This window comes from Larus michahellis, chromosome 9 (genome assembly GCF_964199755.1).
Source record: "Larus michahellis chromosome 9, bLarMic1.1, whole genome shotgun sequence".
In the NCBI taxonomy this organism is placed as follows: Eukaryota; Metazoa; Chordata; class Aves; order Charadriiformes; family Laridae; genus Larus; species Larus michahellis.
Genome location: NC_133904.1, coordinates 21,961,149 through 21,983,693, shown reverse-complemented (window position 1 = coordinate 21,983,693; position 22,545 = coordinate 21,961,149). Strand labels below are relative to the sequence as shown.

Sequence of the window (22,545 nt, the reverse complement as noted above, 5' to 3'; positions counted from 1 at the left end):
AGGACACCAAGGCATGCTCCAGCTGATACACCTCCAGATCTCACCGAGAGATGGGATCAGGACAAGCACCCAGGTCTCGAAGCCCAAAACCAGTCCCAGCACCCTGGTCTAGATACAGCTCAACGAGCACAGACCCTGTCACTTTCAAGATCAGGCAGACCCAAGGTGACGGTCCTGCTCTCCACTGAAAAAGATATCATGGTTGCACTTAATGGCCAAGCCTCAGTCTGACTGCAGCCAGACTGAACAGCATGGGGACCGGCTGCCCCCAGTTTACACCAGTGACTTGGAGCTGTTCCCAGTCGCAGAGGGAGAAGAGCCAGGCACAGAGGCGGCGTTACGCGGTGTTACTCGGTTCCAGTACAGTTTTCTGGGGCTGAAGCTGGCACGCGAAGGAGAGCAGAAGGGACGGTTGTATCGCCAGCAGCCAGCACGTCACCTACTGCTGGTGGCGCAGTCTGGAGATGTTTAATTGCAGGATTCATCTGGCTTGTGTAAGTTTTCTAAAGATGATCAGAAGAGAAAATGTGGAAAAGGACATACGCCTCTAAATATGAACACTGAACAGAGAGATTTATCTGCCCCTCAGCTACTCCTAAATGAATGCAGAAATCTGGGATTCCAGGTCCAAGGAGAAATGAGACATGGGACCCCAAAATAAACTGAGGTCCTGTTGTCCCCCTGCTGGGGGTGCTCTGCAGACACGAGTTTATGCAAACCCTTTGTGATGGCACCAGCAGACACCCACAGCTCCAGCAAGGCTGGAGCCGCACATGGCGGAAACGCTGGGCACGGTACCCTGCTGCAGCAGAAGGCAAGCTTCGGCAAGGGCTGGAATTTCCAGGGGCATTTCCAGATGGTGACCGAACACAGGGACAGACCTGGCAGCAGAGAAGGTGGCAGCGCTCCCTCCTGCTTCAGGCCCCCAAAGGTCTCATTTATACAGCACATCTCATGCAACCCCGTTCTGGTCTGCATCCCAGATAGGAGATGTTGTCCTTCTGCCATAAGCAGCACATGCTAGGAACCCTCATAAATCAGGGAATTCCTGGAAGAGGCAATTGCATCCACCTGAAATCAGCACATAAATGTACGAGGCTACACATAGGCTCCGTGTTCCTGGTTCCTCCTCTGCTGAAGCTGAACATCTGCTAGCACTTGGCGAAGGAGGATGTGTTTCTCATCGCCTTGGCATTTCTGATGCTGACACAGGGGGCGAGGAGATATGCCGGGTGAGATCCCTCTTCGCACAGGCACAGCTCCTCCTGCTTCCCACACAGCCGAGTGAACCCTCGACAGACTCGCAGCATCAGTCCAACCCACAGGGCGTTGGGAAAGGAGGCCCCAGGAGCCCTGTTTTAAGGAGCGGTGTAAACACGCGCAACTATGATATCCAAACTCGATGCTGAGCTGAAATGGTGACTTCTCAATAAAAAAGAGCTCAGGAGAGAGCTTCTACAGCAAGCCCCGGCAAGCCTGGGGGTAACACCTACTGCACGAAGTGCTGTGCTTGCTGCGGGAGAGGAGGAAAGAAGTGTGAGATCTTGGGTCGGGAAGAGAAAAAAAAAGAGCTGCACAACGTCACAGTAGATCTCACATCGCACCCTTTTCCCAAAGCGCTGTTAAGACTCCACTAAGCATGAAAACTGCTGGTGATGCCAAAAAGGAGACACCAGCTCAAAAGCTATTTTATAGATCATCGCCGTTCGTGTTAGCAATCCCCATGCAGCCTCCACGACCCCACGCTGCCCTCGGACGGGCTACCAGCAGCCCAGAGACACGCTAGCCCATCTCCACCCATGCATCCGCAATGACCACATGCTCCTGCTCGGCTGCAAGCCGTCCCCTGCCCGGAATCATGCTGGGAGAGCAGCAAGGTGCTGCCGGCTGTGCTGGGGGTACTTGGCGGTGCAGGGAAGCAACTCGTTCTGCTCTCAGTGTCAGCAGGGAGCAGGAGGGAGGAAGGGGACGCTTCGCTACGGGGCATTCAGGGCAGGTATCAAGGGCCAGCAAGGTCCGGTGATGCTGGCAACCCAGAGCTGGGGCAGCAGGATAAGCCCCAGCGCAGCCAGCTCGTAAGCTATTCAAAACGAGCGTTCCTACCTCTGCAGCTAAAAGGCATCAAAGATTTATCACCTTTCTAGGGGCTGGCACCTCCTTCAGGGCAGCGGTATCAAAATCCCTGTCGTCTTTCTGGTTCTCAGTGCAGGGACCACAGAAGGAAGAGGGAAACTTTTCTGCATTTGCCCTCCAGGTCTTTTCTGACCTGTACATCTGCCTCAGGAGACCAAAATACATGAACTAATGACAGCTTCTACTGTAATAGTCCACCTACCTCTGCTGAAAATGGGCAAGAAGTAATTTTCTGCAGCCTGCAAGCTGCAGGATGGAGATCTGCAGGCCGAGGGAGGATGATGGGCTTTTCACAGACAGAGGGAAAAAGCCGATCCCTGACCTCAGCAGCAGCTGTCCCACCTCACGACATGACCACTTCAGAAGCACTTAAGGCCAGTAAAAACCAAGTAGCGTGGCTTAAAAATTTTCCCCATCGTGTTGCACTCTTGTCACTGACATGTTAACAAAAACGCAGCCAGAAGAAGAGAGGTGAGTTAAACAGTCCCAGCCTAAGCACGTGGGGAACACGTACTGTGAAAGCCTGAGATCAGCAGGATGCTGCTACAGCCTGCCAGGGGCGGGCGGTGCAGGGCAGGGGGCTGAAACACAGGAAGACAAACCCCATGCTGAGTTTCAGCCAACAATTTATGCCAGGGCAAAGCCAACCTTCTGCAGGCTTTAGGTGACTTGCCTGTATTTGCCAGGCTGCTTCATCCTGAAAAACCAAGAGAGGGTTGTCCAGCCCCTTCTCTCCAGCAGATCTCAGGCAGCATCTGATGCTCTCTGCACCTAATCCGTGACCAACTGGGCTTCCCAGAAGATCCTGCAAGACCTGGCAGTCCTGCTGATTTTACAACACAGCCCAATAAACTCTGACAGAGGCCTGGGCTCAGCAGCACAACGGGGGACGTGGCCCCGGTAATTCACGGGAACACCCCACGTGGTTGTGTGGAAGCCCACTGCAGAAGCAGGGGCTGAGACTGGCAGCCATTTCCCCCAGCCTCTCAAAACACAATGCTCTGCCCATCCCGGGCAAGGAAGGGGGAAGAGCACCCTACCATTTCCTGCAGGTGTCCAGCAGGATGAGGTTCAGGGCCGTCTGCTGCTGCTGCATCTTCTGGAGGATCCTCTGCACACTGATGCAGTTCTCAGGGGCGTAAGGTTGTGGAGCGTCAACAGGGACCATGTAGTTCCTTCCCAAGTGTTCGTACCCATGACCAGCGTAGTAGAATATAGCTGGGAACAGGGAGAGGAGAGGAGGAGTCACGATGGGAACCTGCAGGTCTGTAACCACTTCCCCACAGCCATGTCCCACATCCTGTCCTGGAGGGATACTGGTGCAGGGCAGACCTAGACCTGTAGAACCCATGAAACCGGAGCGATGTTGACAACACAGTTTTGACTTTTTCAAGTTCATTTCCTCTGGCAGAGTTGGAAGCAGCCCTGACAGGCTCTCCTGTACTTGTGGTTTCCAGTACCATTTGTCAGGAGACCCCAAAGTCACCGGGTTTACACGTTTCCATAACCATCTGTGCTACAACACCCAGACTGGGCATCTGCCAGGCTGAACACCACCTCTGTTACAAGTTTCAGTTAATCATCAGTTCTTTGCAAGAATGTGACAACAGACATTTTACCATGAAGAAAAACACATTAACAGCCTTTTAAATGAGAATCTCCTCAGCTTTTTTGTTTTAGAGGAGAGACTAGCAATGGATTAGGTGATGAGAAGCACTCTCCAGCTTTCAAAGGTCTGCTTGTATTTACACACTTATAAGCTGGTAAAAAACGAGATAGAGACAGAGCGAGATGAGTTCTCCAGATGTCCAGAACATGTGGACCATGTGCTTCAACAACCTCAGACCAGATACCAACCCCTGGAAGGTGGCAGAGGAGTCAAACTCATCCCGGTGCTGGTGGGAAGTCCAATACTCAACAAGAATTTTGGGTTCAAGTTTTACTCTTAAGCACATGGAACGTAGCAACGGTTTCTGCCTTCACAAGAGATGGCAACACGGGGACATCCAGGTTGGAAAGCCAGCACTGAGGAGCTCGGCACGGCCCAAGCTGGTGCTTCTCTCCGACCCCTGTGTTGGGCGAAGGGCTTTCCTGCTGCACAGGGAGCCCCACGTGGGCAGTAGCTCCCTGAAAGGAAAGCGCAGCGGCTGGCTACCCCTTCCCAGCCCGCTGCAACTGCTCGGGGGATGGCACAGGCCGACTTGGGGAACTGAAATGGGTTAAAAATAGCTCCGCGAGGTGGCACAAACAGTCGCACTACCGCAATTGAGGGACAGTGAAGAATGAGAGGTCAGAAACGGGAACGAAAGGCTAAGAGGCAAAAGCAGGAGAAATTCTTCAGTCGGATTCACTGACAAAGCCCACGCTTCATTGAGTAACCTCTCCGCTGTTTTCCCTCCATTGTTCCTGCCCCCGCAGTTCACAGGACACTTGCTTTGATCTCTGATGCTGCAAGGGATGCAGTGAATGGGGCAGGAGCTGAAGGACTGAAAACATGATCTCATCATGCGGTGGATGGAAAGCATGACCTCATAGTAAAAAAGGCCTCAAGTCACCTTTGGTTTCTAGTCTCAGGGGACAATGGAAAGTTACTCAAATGGCTGTTGTCACAGATGCCCACAAGGTTCAGGTTCCTCTTCTTGTGGATCGCCAGCCAGAGACAGGGGACTCTGATTTGCAGAAGTTTTAAACTTTCATAACTTGCAAGTTAAAGCCACAAAAGCCTCCCCTGAGACTATAAAAGAGTATAAAACAGGAAGCCTTCTGGAAAAATCAGTTGCAGGCACTTCAGGTTTGGCCCCTGAAGTCACGGAGCACTGATGGCTTTCGTCCTCTTCCTGTACGTGAAAGGGAGGTGATGACATCTGTTACCAGGCAGCGTCACTGACACTTGGAAAAAAATGAAATGTTGCAGAAAAGCCCACAAAGAATCATTTAATCATTAAATCTTCTAACTTTTGAGGTCTTGTTGTGCACCCTGAATATACCGCCAAGTGCTTCCCGCGCTATATAAACCACAAAGACTCGCCTTCAAATCAAAAAAGACGTGAGTTTCACACCAGCTGAGCAACTTTGCAAACCCCGCCTGGACTTAATCTCTCCTCCTGAACAGGAAAGTCAGCAATTTGCCTAGAGAAGGAAAAGGGTTTTTTACGCAGAGCTAACATTGCGATGCTCTTCCCTCATCTTGTGAGTTAAAACTGCTGATGAGAGACAAACTTCCAACTACCAAATTAAGAAGGGGAAGCTCCAGGCACTGCTTATAAGACAGGAAATGTCAGCATGCAGCTTAATTGAGGCATGACGGCATATTCCTAGTATTTCACTTGAACTTTCTGCTCTCGTTGCATTTCTGTCTTTTTTTTTTGACTTGGGACTTTTTAGGACGCTTGAAATAACATCTGGGGGGCATTCCCCATTTGCCTGAGTGTTGCATAATTAGACTGTTCAGGGGACGTTTTGGGCCTTCAAAAATCCTCTGCAGCTTTCCTAAGAGGAGATCCAGAGGAAAAGCAGCCACATGAGCCACCACCACCATACCGTGAATTAGAGAAGCTTTTGTATCACCTCAAACATGCAACTATACAGCATCCCTGCGCCTGAAAACAAAGCCAGTTTTTGCTCTGGGCTTGAGAAATCTCCAAGAACGTTCAATAATAAGAAAGACAAAGTCCTGCACAGGGGCAGATAACCCCAGGCACCGTTTTGGCTGGGGCTGAGCACCGGTTGAGCAGCAAGCCTACGGTCATGGTGCACACCATGCTGAAGATGAGCCAGCATTGACTGGGGATGGAGCTACATGAGGAGATGCAGGATCACCAGGGAAGCTGTCACCACCCTCTTTGGCCCCAAGTAGACCCCACTTAGATCCTGTGTCCAGTTTTAGGGACCTCAGTTCAAGAGGAAGGTAGAGAAGCTGGAAAAAACAGAGGCTAACAAGATGTTGGGGCCCAGGGATTGGGAGCAGAGAGGGAAGGAACTCATCTGGGATTGTCTGGAGATGTGGAGGTGAAGGGAGGCCCAAAAACAGCCTACAGTTCCTGGAGGGGCAGTTACAGAGACAACAAAGCCCAACTCTCCTTGTTGGCGTGGACCATACGACATGGGGCAACAAGCACCAACCCACGCAGGGTCATGTTTGATAGGAGGAAAGACTTCCCTGGAGGGTGGTGCAGCCCTGGGATGGGCAGGTGAAGTGGGGGACTCCATGCCTGGAAGTGTTCAAGATCTGATAAGGAGAGCCACAGCCTGATCTTGTGTTGATGACTCCAAAGTCCCTTCCCACCAACCCCTGTAGGAGTGTAAGTCGCAGACGGTGTAAATCACACACACAGTGAGGGCCAGCCATCCAGAGAGCTCCACAATAAGAGAGAGGTCTAGGGAGGTCAGACACGTCTTCTTCAGCTCTTATCAGCATCCTGAAGATAAATGACTCTTGAAGCAACAACAAGCACTGTGCTCAAACGCTAACCCACGTGGCTACGTCCTCTCTTCTGGTCTGCACCTGCAGAAAGGTGCATGAATGCCCCAGCACCTCTGCCACTGGAGTTACACTTCAGAAGACAGCCAGCCTCCCTTCTTGGGTGTTACACCAGTCTCCCACTTCAGTCCAGTGACAGTCTTTCACCAGACAGCACTCTCCTCCCAGCTCCCTGCTTCGCTCCGTATATCTCCTGACTTCAGCTGTGGTGGTTGCTACACAGGAGATGGCACCTCCAGGTTCCTCGAGCAAGAAAACCCAGGTGGAAGCACTGGGACGCCTCTGTGCAGGTGCGTGTCTGAGACACCCACGTGGATGGACAGGACCGACTACCACAGGCACCCCTGGGGTCTCTGTAGTTTGCGTTAGGCTGCCTAGGCTGTTCCTGGAGCTGCTGTCTCACCACTGTCTGCCCATGCGTGCGAATTATGTGAATCCTAAACCTCTCAGTTGGTTCTAGATGTTTATCCTGGAGCTAGCGCCTTGAAAAACTGATACACAGGGTTTATGAGTTGTTAGCTCCTTCTAAATGTGTATTTTTATTAACAAGAAAAGTAATTTCAAGGAGTTGCAATTCACCTGGTCCTTTAATTTTATGTAAGGCAAACAGCTGAAGCAATGCTGGCAGATGCATCACAGCGAGAGGCAGCACGCTTCAGATGGAGAAACCCCGGGGCAATCAGCAGGTGGACTGACCCAATGCCCCACCATTAAGTCTGGATGCCACCAATTACAGCAAGAGTCCTCAGCTCAATCACGCTGCTGGGCCCAGCCCGCGCCGGGGTTCACTGCCTCCAAATAATAGCAGAGCACTCAGCCTAGAAAGCTGTAAAGAAAACCACCATCCGGAGCAGGCTATGCCTCGCGAACACTTGAGGCTTATCAAGGTTCAGTAACTCATCTGTTAATTTTTTCCCTGCCAGTGCACAAAATCAGTTTTGCCAGGAAGGATCAGTGGCCACGAATGCAGAAAAGCACTAGTAGTTTAAATAAGGTATGACAGCATGAAAGGTTTGCTGTTTCCAAATCTTTTTTTCTCTCCAATGCTTGTGAAAACAAGGGGAGAGCCGTGGACAAAATGCCGTTTGGCCCTCACGCGTGATGGATAGAGGGTAGGAATGGCAGCGCCATGGGAAAAACACAGCAGCCCCCCAGGGGTGACTCTGGCCTGGGAGAAGAGGTAAAGCCTGAGATGCAAGGGGATTTCAGAGAGCAACCACAAAAGGAAGATGCAAGTGAAGTCATAGAAATATGCTGTTGCCAGAAGACATGCTCGGCTGGAGTGGTGACAACTGTGTACTGCCCTTCCCCGCCAGCTCAGCCTCCCCGGCTGAGTCAGTGCTTCCCAGAACGAGGTGGCTTTGCAGCATTTCCCTTGTGGCGTGTCCCTATCCATTGCACAACCTCCAAATCTCACTCTGAGCGCTGCTGAAATTAGCCTGTGTTGACTTTCGCTGCCTGGGTGCCCGGTACGCCACGCAGCTGGGAGGGTGGTGAAGATAAGCCTCATGCTAACGTTTGGAAGCAAAAAAACCAACCATCTGCGAGGTGTTTTTAGGGTATCCCTCAGGCTGGGAGAACCTCAGAAACCCCAAAGAAGCTCCTTTCACCACCAAATCTGAACACCTGCTTTAAGACCCACACGATCTGCTGGTTGGTTTTGTGTTTGAGGAACACTTCCTGCTGAGGACAGCGTGCAATAAGCTCAAAGCCCAACCTCAAAACCATCTGCAGCTGGGAATGCGCTTCTCCAAAAAGGCTGTCAGAGGCTCAAATTAGACCACCAGGAAAGAGAAACACAGAAATTGTGGCCAGCTGTAGCAGCCGCTGCTCAAAAGGAGCTCCTCTCCTCACAAAGAAGTGAGGGGGGACAATTGACAGTCAATCTCCTCAATTTTTCATCTAAGGAAAAATCAAAAGACCCTCTCCCGTTTGCCATCAGAAGCACTGGGTCCCCAAAACCTCAGCATGAGACAATGCTGTTGGAGTTGGAAGTGAGCCACATGATGGAGAAACACTTACTTTGCCTGCTTGTAACTTGGCCAAAACTGAACGGCGTTTACCTGGGGGCTTCTGCCAAGCCTGGCACTGCTGCAGACACGCTGCCGCAGACTGTGCCAGGGGGCTCCTCCACCCCCCCTAAAGGACAGTTTGATTTTTTTCTGTTTTAATTCAACAGCTGTTTGTAAAATTGCCAAATCCCTGCTCCTCCCTGGCATCAGCCGCTGCTACCCGCCCATCAGTTACCTTACCTTACTGGCTTAGCCTTACCATAGACTCCCTTCCCCAGGAGCTGCAGGAACCGACTGACCGCTGTCGCCATCTCAGCCTTGTTCAGGTCCAGAAGGGAGACAACCTGGAAGCCCAGCTGCTCCAGAAGAAGACTCAGCTCAAACACATCCGTGACGGGAGCCATCAAGTTGGGATGATGCTGGTAGTGGTTGTTGCCCACTAAAAGCGCTATCTTGCCTGTAGCTAACAGAAACACCAAGCGACAAAGCTGTAAATGCTCAGGAGGAGGCAAGGTCTCGCCTCCTTTGGTTGAGCGAGGATTAGGGAAATCTTTTCTTACTTCTAGGCAGGAAGGATAGAGGCTATGCTGCTACAAGCCTGAAGTGCCCTCCAGAAAGCCCTCGGCTTTCTGAACACTTAGACAAAATACACAAACCATCATTTTAAAAGTAAGACTTGAGAAGTTTTCGCCTGACAACCAAAATCCCAGGAGTGCAGGGGGATCTGTGCTACCAAGGTTATTTGGCACCTGCCCTACGGTGACCACAGGTCTAGTGTGCAGCGGAGCCTGGGAGGGGGATGATGCACTGAGCCAGGCTAAGAGGTCCTTTCCCCCACGGGGCTGAAGGAGAAAAATCCTGGGCTCCTGCTTTCAGTTTATCCCCACCTCCCACTGCAGGAAAACCAGATTTACGGCACTCGGTAATGGTGGAGGAGCTTTGGCCTGCTCCGAGGAGGTATTTCAAGGAAAGGAAAAGGTGTCATGTGAACAACATTTTTAAACTCGTTTGGTGCAAGGCTGGGTTACTCATTAGAAATAATCTTACTCCACTTCCTGAGACCGATCAGGGCTTGGCAGGGGGTAGGACTCATCCCGTGCCTTGCAGCCCTGATCCCAAAAGCACAGAGCCCATGACAATGTCGGCATAAAGGCTTGAAGCAATCTCTGCAGGAAAGGCACCCACTCCTGCGCCCTGTCCCCCCCCATCCACCCTGGAGCCTGGCTTTTAATTAAGGAAATAATTGCTCAGGAAGAAAAGATGACACTACTCACCAAAAAACTTTTCAGAGTGACAAGTACCTGGAAAAGAAAGAGGGAAATGATAAGCCTGTGCCCAGTGCCAGCTCCCCTCTTGGGGCTGACACCTGCTCCAACATACCCCAGCAATGCAAAGCTGCACCGAACCCCGCACAAGCGACGCTCCTCGGGCAAGTTCTTCATAGCCTGATTGCTAACCCTAAAGACACTGGTCTGGCGATTTGGGGAGGATTTATGAAATCCTGAGCAGCTGGGAAGCCAAGCTTGGAGCCAACTCACCTGCTCCCTCACTGCAGCAAAAGCAAAGGAAACACAATGACTCAAGATCAACATAAGCTTCAAAACAGAGAGCTTCTGCCCACGAGCGGTCAGCGCAGAGGAAGCCGACTGTTTGCTTTTGATTGCGGTAATATTCCCAGAGCCTTCACCACCCTGCTTTGCCTTTCCCTGCCTTTCAGCAGTTCCGTCTCAGAAGAGCCACCCCAAACGTGACTCACCTCCACAAGCTCCACAACCTCCCCTGCCCGAGCACTTCCAGCCTCTTAAAATCATCATTATCTTAACAGCTGCAGCTTTTCCTATTTAAATTAATAAAAAAAATAAAAAAAAAGCAGCCCAGGAGAAAAACCCTAAAGCCCTACAGGCTCTAAAAGAAGAAATTAAGGGCATATTTTTAATTACATAAACCTCATGGGTCTGGAAGACCTTTAGCACCTGACCCGGTGCTTTCCAGGGATGCCTGGAAAGCCAGCAGAACAAGCCCATTCGTCTTTTCCTGCCTCTGACAGAGCTGCCTCTTGCACGTTAAAGCTACCCAGCCATGACATTTCGAACCCAACCTAATCCTGTGCCCCCTTCTCGCTGCCTGTCCCCATCCGGACGCTGTTTTGCCAGCTGCAAGGAGGCAGGGAGAGTGCTCTCTGGCTATAGTGGATCAATTTGCACTCTGGAGCAATTTTCAAGCCAGCCTAAAAGGTGAGAGGAGAGGTTTATGGCATAGAAAAATCTCTAGATGGAGTAAAGAGCCAGCAAAGCCAGCCCATGCTATTCCTGTCTCACAGCAGGGCAAAGGCAGAGGGCCAAAGCAGCGTCACACTGAAGGTGGAGCATGCCCGAGCTCTGGGGACCCATCTTCTCCCTGGGATCCATCAGCTCATGTAGCATCAGGCCTGGGCTGCCAGCCTCAGGGGCCTGAACCTTCCCAAAATAAACACCAGCCTTTCCAGCTCTATGAGTCCGAGTGCATCGCTTCATCTCAGAAAGGCTGTAAATGAGTTTTAGCAAAGGATCCCGCTGCAATTTGGCCAGGGAGCTATTAAACCAGCACCTTGGCAAGGCAAGAAAACCACAGCGAGCATCTGAGAGCGCTCAATCTGCTCTAACGCGGCAGGTTCCTGACAGACTGCAAGACCAGCAGCATCCCGTGCCACAGTAGAGCGGATCACCGGGTTTTGGGGTTTTTTTTCTTTCACAGACGCCGCTTCCCGTGCTACCTCTGAACCCCGTTATCAAGGAATCACATTTATCACGGGCTGACGGACGCCTGCACACACCGCTCGGCAGGGCCTGCGCAGCTCTGCTGAGATCATCGCCTCCAGTATACCCAGGGTGTGAAACTGCGCTCTGCAGACTGCTCCTGTGACAGCCGCCGCAGGAATGCCAGGGCGCTCCAGCTTCCCCGCAGAGCCCCATGCTGCTTTTCTACTCTGAAGTGTCTTACCTTTGGCTCCCTGCAGAAGCGGTATTTAAAACTGGTGGTCTCTTTTTGTTAATAAAAAGAGTGCAAGATCTGCCCAAGCTGTGGGAGGTGCAAGTGTCAGAGCCACGCATTCGACTTCTCCTAATCCCACACCCTGGAGCCCAGCTTCCCGCACACCGATTAAGCCACAGGGTAACATGCCAGCACTGGGGTCCTTGTTCACCAGCCCTGCGCTTCCAGGCGAGAGCACTAAATTCCTGCCTGTCCTTTCGTTGCTTTTCATGCTAAAAGGTGATTTGCAGCAAAACAGACGTGGGTTGGCTCCACTCACCTATGTGGACATCCACAGCACTGGTCCAGTGCTCTCCATGGCTATTGGAGGCGCAGCAGAGGTACGTGCCGGAGTCACTGACCTTCGCGTGGGTGATCTAGACAGATTAAAAGTTAAATCACATTATTTATGGTGAAAGTTTGTGGCCCTCTGCTGATATCTGCCAAAGGCACCTGTGTTCCAGGAATAAAAATTCTTTTTTCTTGCTGTTTGCTGGGACCTCATTCCTTGCCTCACAAAGCTAAGAGATTGCCCATGACACTTGTCTTTCTAAATAGCTCAGCAAGGCCACACGCTAAGGTCTGCTGCTGACCACAGCTTCTACAGCGCAAGAATCCTCTGCCCAAATGCCTGCCTTTCTTTTTCCAGCAGCCCCCAAGCCCTGTGTCACAGCCATACTCTGCCCCAGGAGCCACACTGGGAGGACGGTGCATGGCCAATATCAGAAAGTTGCCTGGTTTTCCTCTTAGGTGACATTTTCTAGATTTCTGATCATGCCCATTGCTCTCTTCTGGCAAGTTTTCAATTCTTATCCATCTCTCTTAATGCGGGACGAGAATCAGAGCAGTACCGGCTGGCGAGGACCTCTGTGGTTCTCCAGCCAGGCTCCCGCTCAGGGAGGAACTAAAGTCACCACTGGGCGAGGTTGGCCATGGCTTTGTCTAGTCGAGTACTGAAAATCTCTAAGGACAGAGATGTCTCTGCCTTTCCAGCTCCAGGGCACCACTACCCACCTCTAATGAAGAACCTAATCCCCAGCTGGAACTTCCCTGTGAAAAATGCAATCTGAGGCCACTGTCCCCTCTAGTATCACCTACCACTACTGAGAAGAGACTGGATGTCTTGTCTTCGTTACCCCTCACATGATGCCCCAGCAGGAAATCTGCCTTTCTTGCATCAAGACAACAGCACTGATTTACATTCAGCCAGTGACACAAAATAAATCCAGACCTTTTGCTGTCTCCCTGACTCTTTTCTATCAGGACTGACCACTTTTCCTTCTAGCTCTCCCGCAGGCAGACAGCACTCCCGCAGCTCCATCACTCTGCAGTCCCCCGCACAGACATACGATAGCTGTTCTTGTGCCGCTGCTGCAAAAAGGCACGAGAGACGCGCTGAGAGCCCTTGATGCACCTATGAATTGGTTACTTCTCAGAGAAACATCCACAGCTTTGAAAGAAGCCCGTAAAACGTATTCCCTCTTCACCCGGAGTCCTTTAGTCAGCTATCAAAGCAACAGGGGTGAGGCATGGAGTGCTTTCGCACAACCCTGCAACACAGCAGGGAAAGATAGCCGAGCGCGAGGCTGCTTCTCAAGGGCTGGAGAGACGGGGAGGACGGGCAAGGAGAGGCTGCTTTCTGCTGGCATTCACCTGATCACACAGATCAAAGCACGCCCGAGCCCTGTCACGCAGATATGAGCCAGGCTTAAGGACTGCCACCTGTCACGTCCAGGACGAAAATAACACCATTTTCAGCAGTCTCTCCAAGGCTTCTGAGGCTCTCCCACGCCCACCATCCAGCAATGACCTTCTCCCATCACCCACCTCAGTAGCCAAAGCTTCTGAACTATCACAAGGCAACGTTACCCAGAGTTTTTTTTTCTTCTGTTGTTCCAGCAGGTTCCCATTACGGTACCATTGGTAGGTGGGGGCCGGGACCCCCATGGCAGCACACTGCAGCTGTAGCGGCTTCCCCACCTCCACTCTCTGCTCGGTGGGGTTGAGGACGATGACCGGTTCTCCTCGCCAGAGCCGAGGCGGCAGTCCTGTGAAGCAGCGACACAGAATTGGTCCTCCCTCCCCAAGGCCAGAAAACAACGGTGATTCCCCCCACCCCCAGTAGAGGACTCTGCACATAATGCCAGAAAAGTGAGCTTTTTCCACCCGCACCACGAGATGCCATCCCACAGGACCTCACAGCTGCGCCTTTCTGCTCTGGAAGCAGGGAATCCTTGAGAGCAACACCCACAATAATAAACAACATGCCAAAGCCCTGCCTCTGGCTTCCCAGATGTGATGCTTGCCCTTTCCTGCCAAGGGCGCAGTCAACCTGCTGAGGTCAACCACACCCAGAGTTATTTTTGCTCAGCTTTGAAATAGCCAGATCGCCTCTTCCAGTCCCTCTGCCCAACGCAAACAGGCAAACACCTGGTATAACTCTGGGAAACACACAGCGAGAGATCAGCAGGAGGAGCAGGTACACACAGCCGGTGTTATTGGGATGACGACAGAGACCTGAAGCATCCAGAGGATGGAAGCAGACACCTGGCTTAGACCTGCACGCTCACGTTGCTGGAGCAATCCTTCTGGATTGCGATTTTCGAGCTGCAAGGTCACAGTGCCCCAGGAACTGCACAGGATCACTGTTCCAAGGGTGGGCAAAGCATAAAATATAGAAAAGATAGAAGATACGCTCGCACCTCTGGCGACACACTGATGGACCTCCACCTTCACCCAGTCGGAGAAGACAGCATTCCTGTGGAGGTCATTGATTCTGCACGTGTAGAGTTGGGTCTGCTGTGCAGTGATGGGCAAATCTTGCTTGGTGGCACCAGGGATCTGGCGGCAGACAGACTAAAGGGAAAACACAGGCAGTGGGCAGCAAATCCCCCTCACTGCTGGTAGTAGAAGGCACCAGCAAGCCCTTCGCAGGAGCAGGAAAAGTGGAAGTCCCTGGTTTCCTTCCCTCCTCCAGCCACAGGGACGCAGGAGAAGGAGCTTCTCCATTGCATGCCCCTTTCCAGCATCTGCAGAAGCCCTTGACGTGCACACACATCCTATCCCCGGCTCCTTCGAGCCTCCTGCCTCCCACCAGGTCTGTCTGCGGAGGGCCAGCTCCATTGCCGTGGCCAGGGCCACCTCTGCCCCCACCCTTACCTGGTGCTGACAGAACCACTGGTACTGCAGCGACGTGCGTCCCTCGGCTCTGCACCGCAGGCTGAAGGAGTACCCCACGGGGACGGAGACAGAGACCGGCTGCTCGGTGATCGCAATGGCTGCGGGGGAACAGGACAGGGAGATGGAAACAAGCTAGTGGGCGCAGTCCAGGGGCTCGCTCCCAGCCGGTGGCTGGTGGCCGGGCACGCTGGGCTGCAAGAGGGGGTCCCCGTCACCCATCCCAGGGGTAGATTTGGAACAACAGGGACGTTGCGCCTCCCTGCCCAGGGGATGCCACGGGGCTTGTGGGGTGGTCCCACGGGGCCCAGCGGCGGCGGGGGATGGCCCAGGCCCGGCTGCCCCCCGGCCCCCCCAGCGGCCTCTCACCTTCCTGCATCGCTTCGCCGGCGGCTCCTCCCCGGCCTCGGCGGCCGCCGGCCGGGCCCGCGGCGGCTCCTCTGCGAGGGCAGCGGCAGCAGCACCTGGGGCGGGCGGGACGGCAGCGCCCGGAGCTGGAGGGGCGGCTCGGGCCCGTGCGGCGAGCGGGCAAGGCAGCCGCCGGGGCCGGCTGGGCCGGGCCGCGGGTCGCCGGGTCGCGGCCCCGCCGTGCCCCGCCGCCCGGGGAAGGCCCCGCCGGCCCCGCACTTCCGCGCCGCCGGGCCCGCCCCGCTCTCACGGCCCGACCGCGCGGGGCGGGACGGACGGCGCCGGGGCTGGACCGGCACTGCCCGGGACGGGACGGGACGGCCCGCTCCGAGGGGTCGCGGCAGGAGGCGCCTCTCGCTCGGGTACCAAAGCCCCCGTGCCTCCCCTGCCCACGGGTGACCTCGCCGCCGCCCCCACGGGTGTCCTCGCCCCCATCCCCACGGGTGTCCTCGCCCCCATCCCCATGGGTGTCCTCGCCCCCATCCCCATGGATATCCTTCCCCACACCCCCACAGGTCTCCTCACCCCGCTCCTCATGGATGTCCTCACCTCCCACCCCACAGGTGTCCTCGCCCCCATCCCCACGGCTGTCCTCACCTCATCCCCACCACCACCCTTGCTCTCATCCCCGCGGCCGCCCTCCCCTCTGCCCTCGCACCCCACGGCCACCCTCACCTCTCTCCCGGGGGCCGCAGCCCCAAGGCTCATGGTGGAGCCACAGCTGTGCTGCCTCCGCTCCGCCAGGCGGGCAGAAACCCCGCTGGGCTGCTTCCTCCGAGAAATCCCCGCCGGCTGGGCAGGGCATCACGAGGGCCCGGGGGAAGTGGCGCTGGGCCAGCCCGCCCCGAGGTTGCACAAGCCCCTCCGGGATGTCGCGGAACTGGGACGGCCGGGGACAGCCTGCTCACCCAGGGGAAACGACGTGGCGGTGAGCGTCAGGACTCCTTCCCACCATGCCGTGACTTTCATTTACAAAGTTAGGGTGAGTAAGGTCAGACTCATTCAACCTAAACTCGTCACCTTTCCAGAGATGGGAGGACCATTTGGAAAAGAGCTGGAGGTCTGTGACATGGCAAATGGAGAGGATGGAGGGTGAACTGGGAGCAATTGGTTGTCGTTCTCAAAGAGCTTTGCTCTGAAGTGACTGGACAGGGAGTGTGACACAAAGCCAACGGAGATGTGCTCAGGACTTGGGGGTTCCCACTGACAGGTTCCCAGCCCCAGGGCAGACAAATTCGCACCAGCCTGGCTTCTCCCCAAGCCAATGGTCCTGGGCAGCAGGTTCCTGTGGTGCCAGGAGTGATGGGCACCAGGACTTCAGCACGAAGGTGACTACAAACCATCTGGAGAAGAAGCTGCAGGAGAGACCCTTGCTCTCCTGCTGATATTTCTCCCCCCTTGGGGCTGCAGCAGTGGTTTTCACAATAGCGATGATGGGGGTTGACCAAGGAAGAGCAAGAGCACCAGGGATGTCTCTCCCAAGTGCCTTCAGTGGCAGCATGGAAGGGTGCAGGCAGGTCTCTGGGTGGCTGAGAGCAGTCATGGATCACCTCTACGGGGTTCCCCAGGGAACCCGGGGCAGAGCTGAGCCATTCCATAGGGTTCAGAGGGACCAAAAAAGGCCAAGGGATGTGTCTTCTACCTGCTCTTATATGGGATGGGGAAGAGGATGCTAGGACAAAGCCAAACCCAACAAATTGGTGGGTGGAGGAAGGATTTTCTCCCCCCACACCCTTTCCTCTGTGCAGGATGGGACAGTCAGGCTGCGCTCCTGCAAAGGCAGGAAAACATGCTACACCCTGTCCATAGATCTGATCCAGAGCAATCCCTGCTCCTACAGGGACTGGTCCTTTCCTTTCCTGGATACAGGGAAGGCGATGCTTAGCACAGACTTGTAGGACCTTTCTTTGTGCTCATCTCCCCAGCTGCCTCTGAGACCACACAGACCCTCCTTTTTCTGAATTCCTAGGGGGGCCAGGCAAGCATTTGGAAATATACCCTTGAAGGTTTAAAATAAACATATTAATGGATTGCAAATGAAGGTTCCAGCTGAATATGTGCCAGTAGCCCTGTGTCATGCCTGTGAAGCCGAGTTATTTAAAATGCAGTGCAGGTAGCTAATAAAAATGATCACTAAGTTAACCCCAGAACTTTCCCGGAGCTAAAGATGACACTTCTGGTTGATGCAGTGTCTCTTCAAACAGCTGGAGGTTGCTGTGTTCCCCACAGACTGCTTCTCTGGGCTTCAGAGAGAGCATCCTCCATCAAATACCTCCACAAAAAGCCGCTCATGCTTGTCCTCTGTAAGAGCCCTGCCCTGTCAGAGTCTGCATGAATATTTGGTGAAGAATCAGGGCTGAGAGCTTGTTGACATCACGCTGGAGAGCAGGAAGAAGCCGGTGATTTCAGAAAGGGAGGAACCTACGGGTGTGCGTGCAGGCGGGGAAAGGGAAGGATATATTGTGTGAGAGGAGTGAGAAAACATCTGTGGCTCTCGCTGTGAGTCAGCGCTGGATTTGCAGGCAGAGGAGGAAAGCTTTGCTAACAAGGATTGAAGCCTTGTGGCTGACTGGCTTAGGCTTCAAAAGCTAAATGGCGAGGGAGCGTGTTTCCAAATGGAGACGGGAGCAGGGGGCACTGTCACTCTCTGGGAACAAAATGACGGGAGAGCAGATGCTGTAAGAGGAAGCTCTGTCTCAGCAGGGTGACGGGCACAAGAACCATTCAGAGCCTGAAAGGGCAGGAAAAAATCCATCCAGTGTGTGTCTGGGGGGCAGATCAAACACCACAGCAGGCTTCGTCTCACCACAGACGGGCTAAATCTGTGCTCGCCATCCAGGTTTCCCCCTGCTGCCTGGGTGAGGCACAGACCCACGGTATGACTGGGGTGGGAAGGGAGCTCTGGAGGTCTCTGGTCCAGCCCCCGCTCTGACCCAGACGTTGATCTGCTCCTTGTCCCATTCACAGTCTTCCAGGAGGGAGATCGCCCACCACTGTGGGACCCTGTTGTACTGTTTCATCCCCTCACAGGGCAATTTCTTTTCCTAACATCTAATCAGAACTTTCCTCCTTGCCACTTGCATTTGTTCCCTTTCAGACTACCCTTCTGCACCCCTGGGAAGGGGCTGGCTCTGTCTGGTGTGCACCCTCCCGTGAGGTAGTTGAAGGAAACAAGGAGGTCTCCATTTAGCCCTCCCCTGAAGGCTTAAACCCAGTTTCTCTTGTCCTCTCCTCCTATGTCATATTCCTGAGCTCCCTTAATCATCGTGGTGGCCTTCACTGGACTCACTCCAGTGTATCAGTGTCTTTCCTGTATTTGGGAGCCTGAAATCACAGTTCCAGGCCCAACACAGAGACTCACCTGTCCTGGACACCCTTCTCAAGACGGTCTGGGCTCTCAAGAGGTAGGGCTCGTGGTGACAGGATGGTAAAATAACGCGTAATTCATATGCTGGGACTTGAATTCAGGTTGCCTGAAACTGTAGGGCCTGAAAGTCCTCTTCCTTTCAGAGAAAGAGACGGGAGCAGGAGAATGCCACCTTGCGTCCTCCCAGCCTAGCATCCTGCCTCCCACATGTGGGCAGCAGCCAGGGCACAGCAAAGGGTGTGAGATCGAGGCATGCACACAGAGAATATTCTTTTGTAGCTCAGAGACTTGTTGAACCAAAGATAGTAACTTTGTACAGCTAATTTCATTTGATGCCCCCTGGTCTTGTTCTTCTCGTCCAAGTATCCTCTCTGGTATCACAAACTATTTACATGCCCGATAGTGTAATCACCTGCCACGGTGGCCTGCAAAAAGCAAATAAACTCCAATACCTACTCCTGAGATGACAGAAATCTCCTTCCAAAACATTGCTCAAATGCGAGACTGCCCTGGGATCTGAGCTGAGAAAAGCATTTCACTGGGCCTCGAGTGGAAGAACTACAAGCCTGATCATGCCACTGTCAACCAACTGGATAAATCCAGATTTGGAACGGTTAGGACCACATCATAACTACTGCAACCACAGAAACCAAATTGTTGACCCAGTATACACTGACTCTGACAGGTCAACAGAACCCAAGAAACTTTATATGAAAGTAGAACTTACTTGGGGGTCCTGGCTTTGGATCTGGTGGTGTCTGCAAGCACCGCTCCACTAGATTGCACGGTCAAATACCCGCCAGTCACCGCCTCTCCCTGCAAACTTCTCCCCAAAGCCCTGGTCCACAGGTGTCACTGCCCTCCCATATGCCTGAGCATGGACATTTGCCGGGCTTGGCAATTCTTTTGTCAGACACCAGTTTCTCCGCCTGCAGATCTGTCTCAGTTTGTTACCACCCCTTCCATTTGGACCGGGTTTGATATACCAGTGACAAGAACAGCTTAGGTGAAGGCTGTGTGTGTGTCGGCACATCTCTGTGCCCGTGCGTGGGTGGTGCACACACCCTGTGTTTCTGCACATGCCCCCGTGCCGGTACAGGTGATGCACACACTCTGTATGTCCCTATCCAAAGCCACCTTCCAAATCACTGTGTGTGCTGGGGAAGAGGAATCCGGGCTGTCCTGCACCAAGTGACCCAGGCGGCCACCACCTGCCCCACTGTTTGCTGCCACATTCGTTATCTCTCCTGCCCAGGGAGGACCAGCTCGCAGCCTGTTGTCTTTCCCAGTCTGGAGCAGCCACCTGCCATCATCTTCTCCACCATAGTCTTCCCACTTCTGCAGCAATCGCTGCTGTGCAGTCGTGGGCAGAGATCCGATCTGCAGCAAATCTGCTCCATCTGTCAATCCCGTGCCGGGGAGACACGGTGCCACCAGTGATGTGCCTGCAGCACACGATACAACAGCTTGACAGGCAAGACGAAGGTGGAACAAGAATAAATCCCATTTTATTGTGCATTATGTTTTCATTTGGTATTAAATCACTGCCGGTAATAGTTTGTGACATGTACCCGCCTTTTATAGCCCTCTTTTGTGCTGTTCTTTTCATGGAGACCAAATAAATAGCATCACGGATCTTCTCCCGGGCAAAACCCAGGCTGCCAAGGGGTGAATCCAACACGAGGAGGGGACCGCCATGACCGCACTGTGCAGTGCTGCCGGCCAGGCGAGAGCCTGGGGCCTGCGCGACACTGGGGGACGCTCGAGCTGATCCCGAGACACCTTCGAGGTGCGAGAAATCCCCCAAATCGAGCTGGGGGCGGGAGGTGGAGGTTATTACTAAAAAGAATAAAATACACTCTCTCCCAAAATGATGGAATCGAGCTGGCAGTGATGGAAAGAGGAGGAGGAGGATGGGCAGCAGGGCCATGGGGCAGCCCTGGTCCCGGGGAGGACAGGCCCCAGGCCCCGGGGCAGACTGGGCGGCCAGGCCCCGGGGGGTGGCCCGGCCCCGGGGGAGGCCCGGGCATCAGGGCCCCGGGGCAGAGTGGGCGGCCAGACCCCGGGAGGCCGGGCCCGGCCGGGCCTCACCACCGCGTCACGCCGCCGCCCCCGACTGACAGCGGCATGTGCGGGGCGGCTATAAATGCCGGCGGTGAGTGACAGGGCGGGCAGCGGCGGCGGGGGCAGCGGCAGCCGCAGCCCGGCCGCCGCCATGGGCTCGCCCCGCCGGGCCCTCGCCGGCCTCTCCGGGCGGGGAACGGGCAGCGTGGAGGGGGCGGAGGAGGCCGAGAGCGCGGCCTGGGCCTCCCGCCCCGACCGGCGGAGCTACCTGCTGGGCATCCGGCCCCAGAACAGGTGAGCGGGACGGGAAGGGGACGGGGCCGTTTCAGAGGCCGGTGGGGGGCCGGGCCGCGGGACGAGCTGTGTGGGGTGAAGCGGGAGCTGAGGGGGCTGGCGGCGTCCCAGGCGGTAAGGCAATACTGGGACGGAGGTGACGGCCCAGCTGGAAGCGGCATGGCCGCCTGGGCCTTTCACTCCCTACACATATTCTGTGGGCTGGGAAAAGCCAAGCGGTGGCTTGGGCTCTCCATAATAGCTGGCTGCCCCTCGCTTCCTGGCAAAGGGCTGTGTTTTTGGAAGGGCGGGTGTGCTTGGCGTGCTGCGAAACGCAGGCGGATGCCGGCCCCTGCACTTCTCCCGTTAAATGGGGTACGGGCACTGCCCTGACCTTCCTGCCTTCGCTGTGGTGACGCCGCCTTTGTTACCGACACCAGGCTCCCAGCAAGAGGCCCGCTGCGCCTGTGCCTTATCTCATTGCCAAAAAGGTATTTCTACAATGTAGATACGGGCCGAGCAGCAGTGAGAACGGCATTCCTGGGTCAGAAATGGCCTGAGGCAGGGGGTCTGCGGTAGGAATAAGGCTTTGTTTGCATGGGAGAAGGTATGATAAACATGTCAACTGAGACTGGCTGAGGTTAGCACATACAAAAACACAAGGCAACGTGCCAGCGAAGGCAAAGGTGTCGGTGATTGTGCTAGTGGTTCAAAAGAAAGCCTATAAATTACTTTGGATTCACTGGGAATGCTCTTCAGTCTGTAAGCTCTTGAGTGTGCCTCTTCTCTGTTGATGGTTTATAAATAATCCATTTTCAGTGTGTCAAGCTCTGATGCCTCAAAGAATCAGAGATTCATAAAAATAAATACAGGACCAAAAGAGATAAAGACATGCTGCTTGGAAGTCTGATGTTAAAAATGGGGTAATGCCAAAGTTAAGTTGCCTTAATTCAGTTCCTTTGTGCTGGTATCGTAGCATGTGACCTGACTGCAGCCTCTCTGCGTGCCGTGGCATCTTCAGTACCAACAAATGCCCGTACGGTGTCCACAGCCAAGCTGTGACCTGAGACCGTACCATGCAAAGGAAAGCTGTAATTGAGTCTGATGACTCCATTCTGCGGATTACAAGTAGAGAGAGTCTTCAATAAATAAGATGTTGAGGTGTTTTGGTTGCCTATCGCTTGACTTTTATTCCCCCCGACGGTGTTCAAATTGCAGCTTTAATCAGTTTAACCATAAAGGAGTGTTCACCGGTCCTGCAAACAGTACCTCCGGTGTTCCCAGCCAGCTTCCCCAAATTCCCAAAGCTTCCCTTAAGGCCGCTGGGGAGGGTGCAGAGCGACGTAGTTCTCGTGCAGTGAACCTGGTGTCTTCTGCTGGGGTGGATGCTGTGGCTCGGGCACGGTAAATCCAGCCTGTGCCTGCAAAGCTCTGAGTCCCGAACACCTTGAACTTGTTGGGCAGCAGTGGGTGCACCCCAGCCTCCATCCATGGGAGCCTGGTGCTTTTGCAGGTGAAGGGACACTGTACTGCCATGCTTAAATCTGCACTCAGGTTTGTTTTTTTTCAACACACTTATGTACTTGGTCGTCAAGGCCTATGGCAAGGTACTTTCTTTTTGC

General features: G+C 54.0%; 2 protein-coding genes across 3 annotated transcripts in view; one reads left to right on the top strand and one right to left on the bottom strand.

Moving 5' to 3' along the window:
* Positions 1-15,946, bottom strand: part of LOC141748720 (mucosa-associated lymphoid tissue lymphoma translocation protein 1-like) — a 30,061-nt gene extending 14,115 nt beyond the window's left edge. Inside the window, exons 1-9 of the mRNA XM_074601213.1 lie at positions 15,895-15,946; positions 15,181-15,275; positions 14,794-14,912; positions 14,337-14,490; positions 13,504-13,682; positions 11,915-12,011; positions 9,900-9,926; positions 8,885-9,088; positions 3,174-3,351 (exon numbers count right to left, since the gene is read on the bottom strand). Coding sequence (XP_074457314.1) covers positions 3,174-3,351; positions 8,885-9,088; positions 9,900-9,926; positions 11,915-12,011; positions 13,504-13,682; positions 14,337-14,490; positions 14,794-14,912; positions 15,181-15,190 — 968 coding nt within the window. The 5' untranslated portion in view covers positions 15,191-15,275; positions 15,895-15,946. The remainder of the gene's footprint in view (positions 1-3,173; positions 3,352-8,884; positions 9,089-9,899; positions 9,927-11,914; positions 12,012-13,503; positions 13,683-14,336; positions 14,491-14,793; positions 14,913-15,180; positions 15,276-15,894) is intronic.
* Positions 15,947-20,695: 4,749 nt separating this feature from the next.
* The window catches only part of ALPK3 (alpha kinase 3), a 34,066-nt gene continuing 32,216 nt past the window's right edge, over positions 20,696-22,545 (top strand). For both annotated transcript variants that reach the window (XM_074601946.1, XM_074601945.1), the window contains exon 1: positions 20,696-20,944. In XM_074601946.1, coding sequence (XP_074458047.1) covers positions 20,733-20,944 — 212 coding nt within the window. In that variant the 5' untranslated portion in view covers positions 20,696-20,732. The remainder of the gene's footprint in view (positions 20,945-22,545) is intronic.